The 19,151-nt window shown below is 43.9% G+C and overlaps 1 protein-coding gene across 1 annotated transcript; it reads right to left on the bottom strand.

Moving 5' to 3' along the window:
• Positions 1–2,152: 2,152 nt before the first annotated feature.
• Positions 2,153–6,072, bottom strand: mterf2 (mitochondrial transcription termination factor 2). Its single transcript, XM_008287124.1, has 2 exons — positions 6,005–6,072; positions 2,153–4,035 (listed from the first exon to the last, which is right to left on the bottom strand). The coding sequence occupies exon 2, from the start codon at positions 4,013–4,015 to the stop codon at positions 2,888–2,890; it is 1,128 nt and encodes a 375-aa protein (XP_008285346.1). The 5' UTR covers positions 4,016–4,035; positions 6,005–6,072; the 3' UTR covers positions 2,153–2,887.
• Between the last annotated feature and the right edge of the window lie 13,079 nt (positions 6,073–19,151).

Genomic DNA, 19,151 nt, shown 5'->3' on the forward strand with positions numbered 1-19,151 from the left:
GAGTCAAAACCACTGATTAATGTCTAGCATGGCAGGTTTGACTCATCTCAGGGACAAGCGTCGTTTCAAACGGTCGATGAAATGATAAAATCAGCCATGAATGAATAAACGACAGCGACACCCAGCAGACCACAGCCGTCCTCAAGTAAAACTTCAACTCGTGACAGACGAGCTGAGAGTTATGAATCTCAGACGCAGCGTTCGATACAGAAACTTATTTACTTTCTGTCATTGAACGTCCATCAACGTGACGTTTATTTTCCTCCTGCAGCATGTAAAGTGTATTTGTGTTGTGTCATCGGGGTGCAGGTTGGTTGGAGAGACGAGTAATGACAGAAAACAAACTTTCTGGTGTATGCGGAAAGAGAAAAGTTGAGATGAAGCCACGCTCAAGTATGCTGCGTATTTAAACACTCCAGAGCGACTCGCGGCATAGGGTCGAATGGGTTTGTAATGCTAAAAATGCACGAGTGGTATTTGTATTTAGAGGAATCAAGTATTTTAATTTTAGATTTTCTTTTGCAGTGAGCATGAAATATTGTGCTTTTTTCTTTTCTTCCTTTGAGTCACAGTCGAATGTTTAAGTTGCAAAAAGGTTATTTTCCACCTACACAAGCCGCCTTTGAAATCATTACTTCTAAATAAAAATTCCACGGCTTAACTCACTCTGACTTCAACCGAGGAATATTTACTGCGGCTGTGGTCGTCCGTGCCGCCGCTTCAGCTGGAAATCATAGCTTCTAATTGCAGATGTCATCTGTTTCTGGTGAGATATGACCCATAAAAGCAGCATGTTAAGCGTGGCTAATATCAACCAGTGGCGAGTTTGAAATGAAAAAGTACAATTTATACTCCCTCCTATTAACCTTTCTGGCTCGTCTGTGTAATTCAAGAGCTGTGGACAGGAGGACACGGCTGTCGGTGGAGGACAAGAGGACACCGGCTAAGAAACACAAGGTGACTTGCATTTACACACCTGAGGCCTCGTCTCCTCCGCCTCACCTTGACGCCACCTGATTAACTCCTTGTATTTATTACTGAGCATTGGTGAAAGACGTAACCTTGCAACGTGATGAATTAAAGCAAATGTCAGTGTAAAATTAGAAACCTCCGGTACGTCAGCTGCAGTGTACTTGAGGTAATGTCGGAGGCCCTCAGGGGTTCCGTGTTGTGAATGGTCGGAAAATGAACTCTAGTCAAGCATCCATCTGCCGAGCTCAGATTCATTACCAGATGCACTCACTTTTGCATCATCTGCCCAGTGGCTATCGCCATGACTACGGGACCATGGTGAGCGATGCAGACGACAGCAGATGGGAAGTGGAAGTTGTTAACGTATACCCCCACCCCCGTGGACACACAAGTCCTCTCTCTCTTTGTTGTGACCCCCGTCGTCAACATTGCGAGGGAACCTTGAGGCATAAAGTCATGGCTTCATTAGCTGTGATGCTCGCTCCCATTAAAAGCCACTCTTAAGCATGTTTCAAGGGCTTTCGCCGGCTTTTAAAACAAGACAGGGAGCATCTCGCCGTGCCCTCTCCTGGTTTAGACAATGCTCGGCATGATTGTTTATTGATTTTGTGGCTTACACTAGAATAAATGTGGGCACTCGGCCAAAAGTGCTCTTTTTGGAACTAGACAACATGAAAACCTCTAATTAATAACGCCGCACTAAATAGAAGATCAATGTTTCATAGATGTATAGAAACTCAACTGCTTTCTGTACAAAGATTGCATCAAAGGCTGCAGAGTGTGATTAAATAAACCACTTCCGATCCAAATCAAAGGAACTTCATTTTCCTTTTCTTTTTTTTTTATTTCGTGTGGGTGCATTAAAATTCATTTGAAATGATAATGAAGTGACATTTTAGTAGTGAAATAGCTTATTACAAAGTGTCTCCATCTGTAGAATAACAATAAAAATGTGAGACACGGTTAGATTCCATCCCCGAGGGGAACAGTTGTGCTGCCAAGAACATTGTGTGAAAATGAGACACTTCCACAGGCTGTAAATAAAATGGCTGGAAAAGCCTTGTTCGTCCTCAGTTCTACTCGGTAATACGTTTGACAGACGAGTCAGCACATCTGTCATTGCGCTGTTTCGTCACGCAGCGTTTTTATGTGAAGTTATTGTAATGAGGTAACTTGTAAATAAGCTGCAATCGTTTTCTTTTTATTTGACGAGACGACATCTTCCCTACAAATTGTGACACATCGTAATTCCACTGCATTTGTTTCACTTTCAGATATCGCTGTGGGAAGCCATTATCTTGTCCATCCTTATCTCTTTTATACCTGCAATAAAACCGCACCACTCCTCCTGTTGTGACGCCAACAGACTCCAGTGATGAAAACTGAATGGTTAAGGTGTGATCACAGTTTTCTTTGAGGTACTTTGTCTTTTTTTTGCCTTTGGTGTTAAAATTCGCAGTAGCTAATTTAAAAAAACAAAAAAAGAAAAAATGGACTCATAAGTAGCTTGTTAATTGGATTGTGATTGCTCTTCATCCCACAAGGTCGGAGACTTTGGCAGCAGAGATGGAGCTAAAACGGATTCTCTGTGTCATACCTTGAGCTGAGTGTGATGCAGTTTTGAAAGCAGGATGAAAACAACTGAATGAAACTCCAGTCTTCAAACTGATTTACTGGAGGATTTTAAGATCAGGAGGTAGTTGGTTTGCAACTGAAGGCATCTTCGCTGATAAGATGTACCACAAAGTTCAAACAGCACCATTGTAATTTGTCCAGTTACAGAGAAATAAATCTTATCAGAGTATAAAGTGAATGCACCTTTAGACACTTTTATCTGATACAGACAAAGCACATAAATAAATAACCATAACGGTATATATCCCTTTAAATTCATGCTTGTAATAGTCTATGTATGTCAGTCATCTACTTTTAAAGGTGCAACAGGGTTGAAAAGTGGTCTCTCTCTGCGGAGTTGTAGTTTTCCAAAGCTCATCTCAAAGTCTTTCTTCGTGCCGTTTAGGACCTGCAGACTGCCCGTCCTGACATCATAACCGCGTGCCTTCAGGCGCTGGATGCGATAGTTCACTATCTGCGTGGTCAGCTCCAGGACAGTCGGAGTCTCTGTGATTTGAGACATGCTGATGCCAGCGCTGAGGAGGCCCTCAAAGCGCTCGGCCAGAATAGACTCAGGGTAGTAAAGCAGAGCCGGGCACTTGAGGATGATGTCCCGCAGCTCGGCCTCAGAGCAGCCGATGGTGTCGTGGGAGTACGCCAGAGTGGAGCGCATGCTGTCTGGGTTCAGCTCAGTGACGAAGCCCTTAAGGCTGGAGAGGAGTCGGAGCAGCTCTGCTGTGCTGAAGCCCTTGTCTCTCAGGAACAGCAGGTTCTGCCTCAGCACCTCCGGAGGTTTGAGAAGAACAAACGGGTTCTGGCTCAGCAGCTTCTGAAGCCAGATTTTCATATTGGCCTCCTCCCCTCCCAGCTCCCGGTAGGCCTGCTGGAGGGTGCACACCATCACCTCGTTCTGCTCTACTGGCCGGCTGAAGCTCTGGGGAGCGCTGGCCATGAGTTTGGTGATGATTCGCTTGTTGAGGTTTAAGCTCTGGAAGTAAGCGATGTTGTTCCGCTGGTTGTCATGGTGGCTGGAGGAAGTGAAGAAGGAGGCTGGAAATTTCTCAATGATACCAACCAGCTCTTTCTGGTTTGGACACACAGACATCCACAGCTCCCTCTGAGACTGCATGTGCTTCGGATTACAGAGGACAGCTTCTGGATGAACTCCTAAGATACGAGCAATGATGGGGCCTGAGGCCCCCATGTTCCTCAGCAGGTCGGCGACCTCCTTAGTATAGGCTGGACTCTGATGCAGCACCCAGCCCTTAAGTTTCCGGATCTTCTGGATGTTAACAGACAGATCATAAAGAGCCTCCACGGTTTGCTGGTTCTCTGCTGAGCTGAGTGTTGCACATGGCCTGAGGTTTAGAGGCAGAGCTGTGACATGTTGGCACCGGAGGCACAGCGATGTTGCGATCAAGCGCAGCATTGAGTCCAGAGACGGATCACCTGAGGAACAAGGTGGAGGAAAACATATAAGAGTAGGTGACAGCAAAATAAAATAAAATCCTCCTCTGAGGTGAGCAGAGCAAAGTACAGCTGGAACAGGCACATTCACAGCAGCCAGTTTTTACACTTGTCAAACAGTTGCAGTAACTCTTTTAATGCTCTGTGAGCTCAAACGTCCAACGCGGCCCGACCCGACAGGACTGACAATCAGGACTTTTATTACCCTCGTAAATTTCATGCAGTGATAAAACGTATTCTTAACATGCAGAGCCAGGGGACACACCGGATAAAATATCTGAACAACAATTGCTTTAAACTCATGAGACCAGAAGACGAGGACATATGACACCAATCTAAACGTCTCTGCACTGCTGTCTGCTATAGAAGTTATTTTATGGTCACTTTAATGGTACATAAATCTCTTAATGGTCTTGGTCCAACCTATTCATCAGATTTGCTTTTATTCTGTGAACCTTGTAGAAACCTCTGTAGTTGTCTTTTATTGATACCCAAGGTCAGACCAAAAACCCACAGCGAGGCATCGTTCTATATTATTATGTCCACATCTCTGGAACGGCCTTCCTGAACACCTGAGGGCTGCTGCTGTTGTTTTTAAAAGCAAACTTAACACCTCCCCTTTCAGTCTGACTTTTTAATTGATTCTATTCATTTTTTTTTATTTGTCTATATCCTGCTTTGTTGCTTCAGTTCCTCATTCCCTGATTTTATTGAGTCCTTTATTTATAACTTATTGTTCACAGGGGATTTGGTGGGTGGATTGTTTTCATTGTTTGTTTATTTCTTACCCCTTTTGCTCTGACGATTAAATACTTTTATTTGTGTTAGGAATGATAAATACATTCAGGCTGCAACAAATAATTATTTTCATTGCTGGTTATTCTGTCAAATAGTTTCTCAATTAGCTGTTTTGTTTTTAAACTGTCAGGAAATAGCAAAGATACTCAGTGTACTGCTATAGATGGAGTGAAGATGCAAGTAATTTGATTAGCGTTAAGTTGATAACCAACCAGGGCTGCATGGTGGCTTGGTGATTAGCACCGTCGCCTCGCAGCAAGAAGGTCGCCGGTTCATGTCCCGGTGAGGACACCTGGGATCTTTCTGCGTGGAGTTTGCAAGTTCTGTTGAGGTTAATTGGTGATTCTAAATTGTCCGTAGGTGTGAATGTGAGTGTGCTTGGTTGTCTGTCTCTAAGTGTAGCCCTGTGATAGACTGGTTACCTGTCCAGGTGAACCTGCCTTCACCCTGAGTCAGCTGGGATAGACTCCAGCCCCCCATGACCCTAGTGAGGATTAAGGTGTATAGATAATGGATGGATGATTGACTGACTGAGAGACACAGAGAGCTAAACGAAAGCCTGAGCACACACACAGCAGTGCGTCTTGTATAAACTACAACAACAAAGACATGCTCTCCACAGTGTGTTTTCTACCTGTGTGAGGATCTACCTGCATTATTTCTAAGCTTGACGAGCTCTTTATCTCTATAAAACATTAATCTTCCAGCTGTGACTCAGCTGCTTTGTGCTGCCACTCATCTCAGCCGTGCATTCACCAACAGAACACGATGGTTCGTCCGCACAGCTGCTACCAGATGTTTGAAAAAGGGAAAAGTGGAGAAGCATGAGCCGACCTGATTATATGACACACTCGAAAGCAGCTCATTGTGACACCACAGTGAATAAATAAAACACATTTCCAGAGTTTTTCTGGTCATTGAGGACGTTTATTCAAAGATAAAAGCTTTCTTGCATGTAGAGCCTCAACATTTTAAACTGAAGAATCATGCTAGGTGTTAGCCTGCTAGCTAACAGCTGGACAAGGGAAAGGAGCAGCGCCGGTATAATTACTGATATCGGATGATTTCTCTCCGGGATTTAACGTAACATCGACCACTTATTATTGGATTTAGGGGTGTAAATACTGTCAAATATAACTAGAAAGTGAGTTACCTTTAGCAGCGGTCAGTTGATGTAAGGTTTTGTTATGACACTGATTTCTTCATCTACAGTGTGTCTGTGTTGTCTTTTAGCCACAGCGACACTCAGAGGCGACCGCCGGTACTGCAGCTAAGCGCCCCTCACTAAAAACTGAAATGTGACCCTGAAGCAGAAAAAGAAATTTACATTCAGAATGATTTAAAAAAAAAAAAAAAAAAGTAGAAGCGTATTGTTTGATTTCATATTCATATTGCCCCCATTTGTCTCATCTTCTCAAAGCCCTGCCTCTTTATGGCAGCCCATATGTCCAGCAATTAAATAATTTTGGCAAAAATCTGTATCTCAAACAGCAGTTGGTGCATCTCCAAACCCTGCAGCATACGGGGCTCTGATGAGTGTAATCAGCACCGGGCTGAATTGGACTGAACACACGGAGAGTTTTCTCGCAGTTGGTGCTTAATCATGATGCTTGATCACCAGCTCTGCAAGCTGTTCCCTCAGCAGCACGGGAGCTGCTGCAGCTGAGTGAGTATCTGGGTTCATTATAGTTTATGTTCTAGTAAACAGATGATATGCCTCAAAGGAAAGCAGGTTGGTGCTTTTTTTTTCAATGTCTGATGTGTTGGCGGGAGTGAGCCGGCCATCAGAGTGCACTGAAAAGTCTATCAATAGTGTTTGGGCCTCTCAGACAGACAGATTGCGTCCAAGCAGATACACATAAAAGGGAGCTATAGATTTGATTTTTAAAGCATCTCCACTGAGCTGCACGAGTGTCATGGGAAATAACTTTCTTTGGAGAGGAATCAAAACAACATGTGAGCCTGCAGAGTAAACAGTGCCATTCACTCTTCTTCTATTTCCAGTCAACCTGTTAACTGTTTACGTCGCTTTTACTCGGGCGATGTAATCAGCATCTCGCCCTCCTCGCTACAATGCTCGTCGTGCTTCAGCAGGAATGAGGAATTTAATATATAAACAGGGATTTCAAAAGAGGACAAGCCAAAATGAACAGACTCAATGAAACAGAGCCTGTGGACTCCTGTCAAGCTGCTCTGATAAATGTGTAGATTTTTGCATGACTAAGCCAGACTTCAAACAGAGACATATTGCCACATACTTAGCGTAAGTTTGTTGTGTTTATTAACACGCATTGCTCTGGATTGAACATGCAACTGTAACTAGGATACAGCACCAATCAATAGCAACAGCAAGAGAGAAAATGAACAGCAGTTTTGTCATGGACAGTGGCATCTTTCACACACGAACTCCATCATCTCACCAGCTCTCCTTCTGGGAATCTCAGGGTCAGTTTTACCGACCTTAATCCAACTTGGACGGACAAAACCAGAACACCACCTACATGCTAGAACAAACTCTCACATTTGCAACATGAGAAACTGAGAGAATGATATCGAAGGAGAGCCTGCTTCATCAACACAGCCTGCACAAGGCAGTTGTTGGTAAAAGCAGACTTGAATAACAAAGACGTGACCAGTCACTGTTTATTTCATCTGCAGCGTAAAAGAGAAAGTCTGCTTTGCATTGTGTCCCACGGGTTTAACCTTGTGTTTTCCCTGTTGTGATTTCCATGCTGTGCGCTGTAGAGGCAGGTATTTAAGCTGGAATGCAACAACAGAGAGAGAAGTATTGATTTTTAGATTAGTACAGTTACACTTATTTATCAGCTGAAAAGCAGCATTCACAGAGTGAAGGAGTCGAGTAATAAGATAAGTAAATCATCGCTGTGCTCCTTTGTTTCATAGCAGATCAAAGTCTGCTTTTTATTAGTGCTGACATATAATACAATGGACAGAAGACTTACCCAGCTCGATATCTAATTATACAACAAACTGGGTGGTTTCGTTTTAACAGATTTAACATTCCCTTCCATGTTGTCCAATTAAAAATAAATCATGCATTTCTTATATAAGAACTTAACATAATATGAACAATATGAAACACATTTGTTTGAGGCCACTGGTAGAAGCACATGTTTCTCTTTATACTGACGTGCTGCTTGACTTGAGAGTATCTTAGAACAACAGGGCACATTCTCATCTATCAGCTGTTTTATTATTTAGCATATTGTTCACTTTTTACACTATGAGGAACTGATAAAACCAATTAAAAGACTTGTAGTTCTGTGTGGCCTCAAAGTGACAAAAAGTAAACCGAGAGCTGCCATGCAACAGAAACATTATCTGCTGTTGACCTGATGCACGCAGATTTAGTTCAGATTAGGTTCATGGTTACTTTATTAAGACCCGTGGGTAGATTTGTTTTGCAGAAAACAAATGATAGCATATGATGGTACAGAAAACATGCACTTCATGCATTTGCAGATGTGCAATGAAGCCTGCTTGCACGGATTTTACAGACAAGGACGGTTTCAAATAAACACACCTTTCATGGTCTTTCACCACACCCACACAGCGGAGCGAAAACCTGTCCAACTACAAGTCAACACTGTTAATCTACAACCAGGACCATAACTTCTGTTCTGTCTCTTGGCTTTTGTTCAGCCTTATTGGTTGTTACAGACTTGTCACGAATAAATGAATGTCTTTAATTACTCTAACGCCTTTCCACCTGCTGCTGTCACTCATACAGCAACTTGTCGTGTGTGTCTGCGTAACTGCGAATGCATTTGTGTGTTTGTTCAGTTGCTGTCACTCTGGGGCTGAGAGCGCCTGTGGAAGAATGTGAAAGAGGAGGAATCTGATAAAAGCTGGAGGCGGAACTAAGTTTACAAACTAAGGTGGTTATATTGAAAGAGGCTTAGCGTAAGCACACTACCCAGAGTGGCCTGGAAGAGACAGACAGCATGACCTGCATCAGGTTTGTAGACTTTCTGCTTTTCCTCCTCCTCCACCAGGTCCGGGGTGAGGAGGCAGAGCCTGTGTTCAGGGCAGAGGGCAACGCTATTGAGATGGGATATTGTTTCGGAGTGGATTACATTGTTGTCTATCGATCTTCCCCCACCGGTGACCAGCTGCTTGGCAACTCTTCAAACGAGAACATGCCCCACACGCCTCCTGCAGACCTACAGGGTCGCACTCGTATCAGCAAAGACATCAACCTGCTCGGGCTGCAGATCGGTAACCTCACACACTCGGACTCTGGGATTTATAGGAGGGAATGCTGGCAGAATCAGATGCTGGTCAACCAGCACGCACAGCAGCTCTTTGTGTGCAATGAGGAGATTGAAGCTAAAGAGATAATTGAGAACGAGGGACACGGAGGGGCTGAGATTCTGTGCAACAACACATCCATTGGTCTGGAGGGAATCTCTGTGAGCTGGTACCATGAAGTGTATCCATCCTACAGGCCCACCCTCTTCCTGGACAGCAGCATTTCACTGGAGCCTCTGGTGAAGGAGCTGCAGGGTGCTGTGGAGGTCAGAGAAAGCGGGGCGCTCCTCATGCTCAACAGCAGCCTGTTAAAGAATAACCAGCACTTTTATTGTCTTGTGATCAAAGGTACGAACTGCCTCAGTTTCCAAAACATGCACCCTCCATACCACAGTGAAAACAGGGAGATTTTTGCCTCACAAGGGGACAAAGTGGTTCTCAATTGTCCCGCTGACGGAAATGACCAGCAATGGGACACACCGCTGGGGCGAATCAATGACAGCAGCGTGAGCAACACCAAGATGTACATATCAGTAGGCAAAGAATCAGAAGACTTCTCACTGGTTATTCCTCACGTCTCTGAGGAACACAGCGGCGAGTATTCATGCGCCTCCACTGTGATGGAGTTGCAGTACTCGTTGACTCTTTGCCCCAAAAAGCAATCCAATGAAAAAGTTGTGCTTCAGGGTGGAAACGTCTCGCTGGAGTGCAGTTCTGAACATGGCGATTTGGAAAGAGTGCAGTGGTACCGCAACAAGCCATCAGGGCAGCAGGAACTCATCCATGACTCACAGGAGGAAACTGTTGCCATCCCAGAGGACCTGAGCGGCAGGTTGACTCTGTCTGAGAGTGGCTCCTCGCTGATGATCTCCGACCTGGTGATGGAAGACCAAGGGGAATACTGTTGTGTTGTTCTTAGTGTGTTTCTGAAATATTATAAAGAAGATTATGATTATGAGGGAGATGCAGGGGAATATAAGTCCAGTGATGGCGGAGACTGGCATGACGCAGACAGTTGCATCTCTAAACAGGAGACCATTTTGACCATTTTGAAGCAGAGAGGTGGTGTGACTTTAAAGCCTGTGACCTTTACACCGGTGATTCCTGCCCCAGTTCAACCGTCGGAAGGCCCTGACGTCATGCCGTATGCTGTGGGGGGAGGACTGGTGGCGCTGCTGGTGGCTGGGGTGATAGTCGCAGTGATTGTAGTAAAGAAGAGAGCAAAGGCTTCACCAGGGCAAAGCGATGCAGCGTCTCGTTCTGGAGTACATGAAAAGACGGATCCTGGTTGTACTGAGAGGTTGACTCATAACGATAATGTTTACCAGCTGTAGTAAAAGAGCTCCAAAGCATTTTATATCCATTTGACATTAACTGTGTTGCAAAATCTGTCATAAATCATCTCCGTAACTGTTTTCACTCTTTTGTCAGTTGGTTATTAGAAACCGGTTGTATTTTTATTTTCAGTTTCTTCTTAGGCGAGGCTGACCTTCATACAATTGAATCAGATCAAATGCAATTTCATCTTTGAAAACCCAGATTTCACTTGGAACCAAAAATATCCAAATCATCTATGTTTTGTTTTCATATAAAAAAAGACAGAACTGTTTCTCTTCTGCCTTTAATGCTATCTGCACATGTCAGCGCACAAACCAAGTAGCCGGAAAGACGGTTTGGATTTATCTGATAGACTGGAAAAGTGGTATGGCTGTAATGTGGCATTAAATGATGACTAAAAACCAGTCAGTTAACTCTCCTGTCAACAGAATGTTTGGTGCCAATCAAGCAGAGAGGAACAGCCAGACAATACCTGAAACGCCAGTGTCAAGGACTTCAAATAACAAAATGCTGCGTCGTTGAGGCGCTGACACTTTTACTGCACTGCGACTTAAGTAATGATTATAACAGCTTAGCATCATGAATCAGAAAATGTTTAATAGTATAATGATCTGTTTTTGTATATACACTGAGTGAGTTTAGAGCTGGATCTTTTTTTTTTTTTTACAGTATTTTGACCAATACAGTTAACTTTAATTGATCTTTGATTGCATTAAATTATTATTTATTGGCACTTTTGGGCAGGTTATGAATGCTGACATATAATTACCTAACAAGGCATTTAATTGACGTCATGTTTCTGGACACCTGTTGAATGAATATCCACTCTCCTCTCAGCTCAGCTCTTCATGTAATCCTGAGGAGAATATTTCTCTCTTTAGCAGCTAAATACTTTGTCTGCTGCTCAACAGGTAGTGTACAGCTGGCTTTTGAAGCTTTTATGTTTTTTTCTCAATGGAAGCACTTGCTTAACAAAAGAAACGATCAAAACATTAAAGCTGAAGGCCGTGAAAACAAACCGACGCCTTTGTAAAAATGCTTCATCAAACTGTATAAACTGTTTTCTTGGAGGTATGATTGACTGTCACAGCTAAATGCATTATTTTTCTGTAAGCAAGTCAGATATGCTTTACTGTTACCACTAAAGGTCCTGAATTCTGCCGTTTTTCAGCAAATAAATAAAAGTCACTCATGTGTGTTTTTTTTTATTTTTCAGCTCAAAACTCTTCTCTTTAGTGTCTTTAGTTTTAAATGTAGCTGAACTGCTGCTGTGCACGCCCCCTTCAGGAAGAAGACTCTCTCTGTGATTGACAAAATAATTCAAGAACAGCAGCTGATACAGACATGAATGAGACCAGGGCTTTCTGTTGCTTCTTACTTCCTCTCTGGGCAGTAATTTTATACCGCCATGTTCCTAGCACAGCTGCTGTCTTTAATTGGTGTGTATGATGAGCTTATCAGACCATACTGTGGCCATAAATTCAGTGTTCTAGCAGAGCAGCAGCAGCTTGGAAATGGCTGTGAAGTGACTGCCTGCTAACATGTAGTGGATTCAGTCACTATTTTATACTCTGAACAGCAGACAAATGAGAACAACAGTAGTGGGAATGTATTAAAATGCACTTTGTTGGAGCACATAGAGCAGGAGAGGCAAACTGATGCAAACAATGGTGATATTAGGTTGCACTGAAGTACAAAAGACAACATGAAAACACAGCAACCCACACCCAGTTCTTGTATATTGGTTTCAAATCAATGTGAAAGTTTCCACCCTCAGCTGTACAGTCTCCACAGAGCTTCAAACTGTGAGCATGTGATCAAAGCTATTATAAGCCACATTTTACATTTTATGGGATCAATCATAAATATAACCCAGCAGATGTTCGGTTCCTCAGACGATAGCAGTGCATGAAGACTCTCGTGTTCATTCTTGCAGCCAACAGCAAAACTTTTGGTGTGTTTTGCTCACAGCTGAGACATTTCAGTTATCAAAAGTGACTCTTGAAAGTAACTGAAGCTGTAAGGCTAGCTGCCTTTCATTCATTCTGAATGGCTTGTCCGGGAATCAGTGGGTTGTGAGGGGGCAGATTTATACAAACTGGTTATGCAGGTTCTAGATAGATGTTCTTGCTGCCTTGGAAATCTTGGAGGCCATCTAGTTGTGGCTGGAGGAATGGCAGACTAAGCAGCTTCATATTGTCATAGCTTTCTGTATGCTAATAAAACATCCAAGGCACAATAAGATTAGATTTAAGTCTGGTAAGTTGCAAGACGAGACCTCCATGAATTGGGCTTTGTTCTTTTTTCCAGCACATCCTGCACTTGCCTGATCAGATTGAGATTTGAGAACGTATTGACGTCTTTGTCATGTTGTTTTGCGGTGCACCACTGCTGCCAAGAAGAATGTGATCTGAAACAATGCTCAGGTGGGTGGTTGGGACATGTCGGACTATGATTCACATAAACGCCAGAGCCAAGGTTTCCCGGCAAATGATTAGACACCACATTGTTTCTCCCTGGCTTGCCTTCTGTCATAGTTCATCCTGCTGCCGTCTTGCACTCAGGTAAAGAACGCACGCTGACCTGTCCGCCCACGTGATGTAAAAGAAAACGTGATGTTCACTCTGTCCAGCCTATAGCCCCCCCACACAGCGAGCCGCTCTGTATGTTCTGTGTATTCTGAGCCTTTCTTTCACAACCAGCACAAAGGTTTTTTCACAGTTTGTGTTGCAATAGTGCTTTTATAAGATTGCGCCTGCTATTTTTGTGACCGTCTGACCTAGTGGTGTAACTAGAACCTTACATTTGCCCATTTTCCTGCTTTTAACGCATCACATTCAGGAGCTGACTGCTCGCTTGCTGCCCAGCATCCCACCCTTTGCCACTGTAATGAGATAATCAATGTTATTCACTTCAGCCGTCAGTGGCTTTAATGCTGTGGCTGCTCGGCGCATGTATATATTTCCTTGTTTTATTTGACAAAGTCATGTCTAAGTATCTTACATTTCTGTAAACAAGTTCTCTCATGTACCTTAGGCTATCTCGCTGAACGCTACAACTTAAACTGCAATACTGAATCAATACGTGCTGTAGCTCCTGAAAAGCTTTAGTAGCTTGCTGCTGCAGAATGAGCATCAGCATCGATCCAATATCGCAGTTTATTGTTGGGTAAACACAAAATGATGTACACAATGCAAAGCGATTATATATGTTATTGAGCAGCTGACTCTGCCCCTATTGATCCGGTCGTGCATTTTATTACACTCGATAACATCCAGTTGGAATGTGGAGTTTATATTTGAACAGAATCTAAACTGCTGCCACGCTCATGTCTCTCTTGTTACAGTGAATTTGAATAAATATTTTCCAACCAGCATGTGGAAACTGGCTCATTATCATCATTAAGCAATCCAATCATGATTTGTTCAGTTACGGGGACTTCCAAAATGACAGAACAAATGCTGGTCTCATTCTAGCATTCAGACCAGCCGTTTATTATCCACTCAATCAGCGACGTGATGAGACTGAACACGCAGCGGCTCGCAGGCTGTGAGGCCATGAGCTCCTCCACAGCAAGGCCACTGAAGCCCTGCTGGCCTCCTTCAGGTTGTCAGCAACACTGGGTCCAGGTCTTGTCTCACCGCCTGACGCGTACTTCACAACAGTAATGAATGAGTCACTGTGCGTTGCGCTCGCTATTGTCACAGCTTGTCCACGAGTGTGTATTGTGTAAGTTTGGAAACTTGTCCATGACATCAACAGAAAAGTGAAAAAACAAATCAATGTATTTATTGATTCTTTCATTGTGTGAGTAAAACATTGGTGGAGTTTTGAAAAGCATCGCTATGACGAGCTGCTGCATGAGAAGTGAATCTGCACAGCGGCTGAGTTTCCATTAATTGAACCTTGAACAATGACTCTTATCTTGTTAGAAAATTTATTTCTTTTCTTTAGCTTTGAATTTCAGTATCTGAAGCTCTAATGATTTCAGCGTTAATTATTTTACCACCTGAAAGAAACCGTTAATTTGCTGGAATTGGAAAATGGGCCCAGTAATTCGATCAACAACTTGGGAATTTCATTTTTTTAAACTATCTCATTTCTGATGTGGTGCAACGCTGATTTGCTTTACTGTTGAATTAGAAGAGAAAATCATCCATGCATCCATCCATCCATCCATCATCTCTACAACTTAATCCTCACTATGGTCATGGGGGGCTGGAGTCTATCCCAGCCGACTCAGGGTGAAGGCAGGTTCACCTGGACAGGTAACCAGTCTATCACAGGGCTACACTTAGAGACAGACAACCAAGCACACTCACATTCACACCTACGGACAATTTAGAATCACCAGTTAACCTCAACATGTTTTTGGACCTTGTGGGAGGAAGCCGGAGAACCCGGAGAGAACCCACGCTGCACGGTGAGAACATGGAGACTCCACTGGGGCGCCCTTCTTGCTGCGAGGCAACAGTGCTACCAACTGCGCCGCCTTGCAGCCCAAGAGAAAATCAATAACACACTAATCTTTTTACAGTAAATGTAGAGATACCGCTAGTGTCACATGCCAAATGTAAATTGTAGATTGTACACTTTAGCTTATGTGCAGCTCAAAGAAATCAGATATTATATGTTTTATTTACAGTATATGTATATGCTTATAGTCTTTATGTTTTTGGCAATAAAACGAAAACGCATGTATCCAAAAGACCATAATGAAACCTTACCTCTGCCTCCACTATCATGAAACAGGCTTCATGACCTCTAACAGTAGAGGAAGCGTATCTGTATTAAGTTCCCACTGTGGAAAAGTTGACCGCTTTCAAGTTGGAATATTTCATCCATTTTTTTTTATGGGAATAAACACCTAACCAGTGCTGGGGAACAGAAAAAAAAAATCACACAAATCGCTTGTCATAGCAAATATATAAGCAAAACCAGAGCCGGGGTCTTGTTTTCCAGTTTCCCATTATATGTGATATAAAACTGGGGAGCTTCAGCACTGGAAACACAGGATTAATTCCACCGCAGGCCTCCAACTGCAGCGCTTCATCACCTCAGCTGTGCAGACTTTAAAGCACAGTCTGCACTCTCACGACCCCAAAAATGCAACCAGTGAGCCTGTAACAAGCTGCAGTATTTATGTGGCAGAACAGGAAAAGGATTGTTATTTTTACTAAATAAAGGTTTTCTGAATTTTACCCTCCGAGATGCAGCGGCCCCTGAAGTGGATTGTGCAGGCGAGAAAATCACATCAACACCTTTCAAACTGGCATAAAATACTGAAGTAATATGTTGGAACTGTGTCACCGTGAGCGGCCGCGGTGCGCTCGGCCTGAGACGCTGTTCTGTCTTTGTTTGTGTTGTTTTCAGCAGCATCCTGCTTCATGAATATCCTTTTATTACTTCTCATGTTCGTTCTTGCTAAACACTTTTGCACATGAAAAAAATTTTGTCAGTGATATTTGGTGAGGCAAAGACCATTTAGCAGACTTCCTGAAGCTCGGCATCTCGCTAAACAATCTGGAGATGTTGTGTTTCAGCGATACTTTCAGCTGCCAGATTCTATTACTCCCACACACGTAACCTTTTGGAGCCTTGATAAATATTTATGTTTCACTGCGGTGCCGATACATCCAAAGAAGAAATATGCTTTCTTTTGGGAAATATATTTGCTCTGTTGTTCCTAATTTTGATGCCGGGCCAACAGCTGATATCGTAGCTGCAGAGAAAAGATGTTACAGCACAAAGTCCCAAAACAATCATTAACCTGTGTGTGATTATTACCTTCTCTATTATTTCCATAAAAAAAGTAAAACATTACAAGTTATTCAGAAACCTTGACTTCCATCTCTGTGCTTTTTACTGGCATTGTCTTCCAGACTGCACTTTTACAGCCCTCGGATGAAACATTTCCATTAAAAATGCATCCAAAGTGTTAAAAATACATGGGCTAAAGAATCCGCCAATTTTATGAAAAGTGTCATATTTGGAGAGTTGAGCTATGAATTAACCACGACAGAAGTGACTTGGAGGAATTTGGACCTTCTGCTCAAAGTCTCCTCGTGTGTTTTTAAAAATAACTTTTTAATGTCATTTGCGATTATGAACGCTCTCAGGACAAGGTGAGCGACGACTGCTGGCAGGAGGGGAAAGCTGTGTAGTCTGCTGACAAGTGAAACGAAAAGGAAGGGCGGCAGAAGATCTTCCACGTTTACCGGTTGTGCTTTACGTAGGTTTCCTTCACGGGGCTGACTGATGGAGACACAGATGTGGAAGAGGAGCAGCTGTTGGGCGCTCTCAGGTGTAATTAGGGAAAGGCTCGGTCACACAGAAAGGCCCCGGGAGGCCCGACGGAGAGCCGAGGCTTCAGCACGCCTCAGAGAACAGCGCGATCCAGCAGTAGGCTTTCCTTCGGCTTGTTACAGTGAGAGACTTAAAACGGATCAACTTAATTGCCGGAGCATCGCTCAGACCATCTGTGTGTGTGGGAGGGAGTGTTTGAGTCTGTCTCGGTCTGTGCTGCCTGCGTGTTCGACTTTAAGAAAACTGAGACATCGCGGCGACGACGAAAAACTAAAGTTAGAAAAATGATCAATGAAATCAGCCAGGAAGCCGTGTTTAGACAAGTACTCCAGTCTCTTGTGTTCACACGGGCTCCTTTGTCTTCTTCTACAGAACACAAGGAGAAGTGTGACCAGACTCCCAATCTGGAGATTACCTAAAGTTGTCTTTGCCTCACACACACAGGTGCCTCACCGATGCAACAATCAAAACCACAGCTGGTGGACGTTAGCATGATCTCTCAACCCGACCGCCTCCAACCCCGGCCCGGCCCTCCCTCCCTCCCAGGGCAGCTCTTTCTGTCCGATCAGGAGGCCATGTTCAGTAGAATCAGCACGTCTGCTCGGTGCTCCCTGGTGGCTGCCGGGCTGAGCCTGCTGAGGCCCGATCTGCTGTAATTTGCCAGGCCCATTACTCCTACAAATGTGATGGCTGCGAGCCCTGTGAGTGTGAAACAGTTGGTGGGATGAAGAGAAAGAGAACGGGAAAGAGAGAGGGAGAGAGAGCAGGGTACCGCGCTATTGCTGCCGTCTAGCCACAGCGTCTGAGAGAGTGCGACGTTTCGTGCTAATGGCACCAATTATGCACCAGAGAGCACTGCTGATGGGCTGGTTTTTACAGCAAAAGGGTTGGGGAAAAATAGTTGCAGAGGGAGGGCTTTGGGTCCGGAAGCAGACAAAAAAAAAAAGATGTTAGAGACAGGAGGGAGATGAGCCACTTGGGGCTTTTTCTTCCCTAATAGCAGTCTGTTCCCTACCCAGACATGTGGAGGTGTCTGGTTGGATCGCAGCCACTCAGGAATTTATGTGTGTTATTTTCAGAGGGGCAATCCAAGTGAGACTAGGTCCAATCAAACGCTCTCAATAAAACTGACTTCCCCCTGGAAGTCTCAAAGGCTTTGAGTAGATTTGATTTGAAGTCTATAACCTAGAAACTAGTAGGCGTGAGGCTGAGTTGCTGTGATACTCGCACTCTGTCAGATTGTAAAACTTCAGCTCCTCTGTGTGATGAAACTGTTGGGAAGCAGAAGAAGCATCACAAGTAATCACACTGTTTCTTAATCCCCGGGAGTAGTTGTGCTTATTGTGTGATGTTTACCAGCAAAATTTAGTTTATCTGCCTTTTTATGTATCGCAAAAGGAAGCGTTTTGTCTTGCAAGCTAAAACAGGCTATCAACTGAGTAGACTAGAATATTCCCGGTCCTTTAATTGGCTCTTCTGGCACGAAGGAAGCACAAGAGACGTCCGTGAAAATCTTGATGGGTGGCAGGAGGAAACTTTTAATTTCACCGAATGCCGTTGAGCCACCCGCCATCCATACAGCAGATAATTACAAGCTCTTTTCTCAGAAGCAGAATTTTTCTTTGCACACAGCAGGGTTCAACAACAAAACGGCAAAGTCGACTTGTTCAGTCATGTGCAGATGCTGTTAGATTAAAGCTGAAATAAAATAAAAAAAAGAGGCGGGAGAGCTCACTAGACGGGAAAGTGAAAATGAGACCATCTATATTCAAGAGATCTCTCGTTCAGAAACAATCACGCAGACGTGGATCGTGAACGCGAGCCAGCACAGCCACGCCTTTGATGCACAGATGGTGTGTGTAAACTTTCTCGTTCCACCTCCTGCTCTTCCTCCCCTCCTCTCCGCTGTAATCTCTCTCTCGCTGTCTCTCTCATCCCTCATGTCCCACATTCTTCCTTCCTCTCATCATCCCGTGTGTCACTCAGGGGGATTTCTCTCACTGCCAGCAGTGAAGCACCTCAGCTTGCATCTCCTCCCACCTAAATTTAATAAATGAAGCCTTGCAAAAAACTGGCAAGCGGGGTGGGAACACCACGGCTGGGTAAATGTTAGCTGAAAGCTTTGGTTTATAAAGACGGCCTGCTCCGTCTGTAATTTTGGAGTCTTCATGGGAAACAGCCAGTGATGGGACTGTCGACTGGTGAGACGAATTTATGCCCAATGATGCTCGTCTCTCTAAACGGCTCACCGAACAGGACAGCAGAGAGACAACTGAGGCGAGCTGGGTCAGGAGTTCTGCGAGCTTCAAGATAACAAGCAAACCAAGTCAGACTCTAAGTCTGATTGGGGTCAGCATTGTTCAGCTCAGTCATGACCTCCTATT

Source organism: Stegastes partitus, unplaced genomic scaffold (genome assembly GCF_000690725.1).
Source record: "Stegastes partitus isolate 25-593 unplaced genomic scaffold, Stegastes_partitus-1.0.2 Scaffold487, whole genome shotgun sequence".
Lineage (NCBI taxonomy): Eukaryota > Metazoa > Chordata > Actinopteri > Pomacentridae > Stegastes > Stegastes partitus.

Excerpts from the sequence above, each read along its gene's own strand:
- mterf2 (XM_008287124.1), bottom strand. The coding sequence starts at position 4,015 with ATGCTGCGCTTGATCGCAACATCGCTGTGCCTCCGGTGCCAACATGTC.